The 2,399-nt window shown below is 54.2% G+C and overlaps 1 protein-coding gene across 1 annotated transcript; it reads left to right on the forward strand.

The window, feature by feature from the left end:
* Positions 1 to 171: 171 nt before the first annotated feature.
* VDBG_09465 (alpha-xylosidase) lies at positions 172 to 1,548 on the forward strand (the record flags this gene model as incomplete). The annotated part of the gene is made up of 2 exons (XM_003000224.1): positions 172 to 355; positions 437 to 1,548. The coding sequence occupies 2 exons, from the start codon at positions 172 to 174 to the stop codon at positions 1,546 to 1,548; spliced, it is 1,296 nt and encodes a 431-aa protein (XP_003000270.1).
* Between the last annotated feature and the right edge of the window lie 851 nt (positions 1,549 to 2,399).

Below are 2,399 nucleotides of genomic sequence, written 5' to 3' on the forward strand. Positions count from 1 at the left end.
TTCTACGGCTTTCTCTGGAACAATCCAGCCATAGGGCGGGCCGTGTTCGGTAAGAATGTCACCAGCTTCGAGGGCTATGCTACCAAGGCATTGGACTATTGGGTTGTCGTCGGAGACACACCGGCAGAGATCTCAGAGTCTTATGCCCAGGTGACTGGGACGGTTCCAATGATGCCGGAATATGGACTGGGGTTCTGGCAGTGTAAACTGCGGTACGAGACGCAAGAGGAAGTCTTGGAGGTGGCGCGGGAGTATAGGCGGCGAGAACTGCCTATCGATCTGATTGTCATCGACTTTTTCCATTGGCCTATGCAAGGTGAATGGAAATTTGATAGTGCCCATTTCCCTGATCCAGGTAAGCATTCCTGATTCTGACCTCGGGCAGTACGTGGCCCCAACGAAGACACGCACTCTAACCGGCAATGTCCATGGACAGACGCGATGGTTCGAGAGCTTCGCGAGCTGAAGATTGAGCTCATGGTCTCCATTTGGCCTACTGTGGACAAACGCTCGCAAAACTACCAAGAAATGATGGAGCGTGGGTACTTGGTTCGCACCGAGCGCGGCATTCGCACCAATTTCGATTTTGGCGGGGAAACCGTCTATTACGATTCAACTAACCCAGATGCCCGCCAATATGTTTGGGACAAGGCAAAGCAGCATTACTATGCAAAGGGGATCAAGGTATTCTGGCTAGATGAAGCCGAACCCGAGTACTCTGTCTATGACTTTGATAACTATCGATACCACGCTGGACCGACTCTGAGCGTCGGGAACATCTACCCTCGGGATTACGCCAGGACATTCTACGAGGGAATGGAACAAGAGGGGCAGACCAATATCGTGAACCTTCTTCGTTGCGCCTGGGCCGGCAGTCAAAAGTATGGCGCCCTTGTTTGGAGCGGCGACATAGCTTCTTCCTGGGCGAGCTTCAGAAACCAGTTGGCAGCTGGCCTCAACATGGGCATTGCGGGCCTCCCATGGTGGACGACGGATATTGGCGGGTTCCATGGGGGCAACCCAGATGACGAGGCTTTCCGCGAGCTTTTCGTACGCTGGTTTCAATGGGGAACATTCTGCCCCGTCATGAGACTGCATGGCGATCGAGAGCCGAAAAAGGGGACCGGCGAGGCCTCGCGCAGCGGTGCGCCGAACGAAGTGTGGTCGTATGGCCCGGAAGTCTACGAAATCTGCCGCAAATATTTGCGCATCCGGGAAGACATGCGCTCTTACACGAGGCAATTGATGAAGGACGCTCATGAGAAGGGATCACCAGTCATGAGACCCTTGTTCTGGGAATTCCCCGCAGATAAGGAGAGCTGGGAGGTCGAAGATCAATACATGTATGGCGACAGGTACCTTTGCTGTCCCGTTTTGAAGCCTGGCGCCAGAGATAGAGAGTTATATCTTCCCCGGCTTCCGGAGGTCGAAGAGTGGGCTCCATTCTCCCCTGAAACTGGTGGTCAGTCTTATGGGGGAGCCCAAAGGATTAAGGTGGATTGTCCATTGGAATCGATGCCAGTCTTCGTCCGGCGCAAAAAGCCTTGACGGCCGTCTCGTGGGTAGATTTTGTGCTAGATCTCGATATGGAGGATGTGGTGAAAATGTCTATAGAACGAAATGAATCTTTTCACCCTTGAAGTCATTCACGCACCAGACCACGTTGAGGCAGGAAAGCACCTCCCCAGATGCACCTTCCCCAAGCTCTATGCGCAGACCCCGCACCTGCCTCCGCACACTACAGGGATCATCCGGCCGGTGGTGCCTTCCCCAAAGTTCAGGGAACTAACTCGCCCTCGCCCAGCTCCAAGCACCTTACTGAAAGGCGACCTACCCTGCCCCCAACATTAAGTCGTGGATCTCCTTCATCATCTCTCAAATCTAGCTCCTCGTCCTCCACCGCCAATTGCTCCTCTTTACGCAAGATATTCAGACATGTTCGGGGTCCGGCCAAATGGACGACCCTTCTCGCCGCGTGTCTCGACGCGCTCCCATCCAATGCGACATCTGCGAAACAACATTTGAGCGCCAGGAGCATCTTACGAGACACATGCGAATCCATACCAGCGAGCGCCCCTTTAGCTGCTCCGTTTGTGGCAAGGCATTCTCCCGACAGTGATTCAATCCCATCCGGATCTTACCTCTTACCAGAGCGGGGATCAACCGCTGACATTGCACATTTTAGAGACGTCCTGAGTCGCCATGCCGCGACACACGATCTTGATCGTCACGATGAAGTCGGCACAAATGGAAGAGCCTGTCGAGAATGTGCTGTGAGCCGTGTACGATGCACCAAGGGCAACCCTTGTCGACGTTGCTCAGCGAGAAGCCTGAAATGTGACTATCCAACGGCCCAGAAGCGAAAGGCTGCGTCGCTCGGTTCCATCGATTGCTCCAGG

This window comes from Verticillium alfalfae, genomic scaffold (assembly GCF_000150825.1).
Source record: "Verticillium alfalfae VaMs.102 supercont1.15 genomic scaffold, whole genome shotgun sequence".
Taxonomy (NCBI): Eukaryota; Fungi; Ascomycota; class Sordariomycetes; order Glomerellales; family Plectosphaerellaceae; genus Verticillium; species Verticillium alfalfae.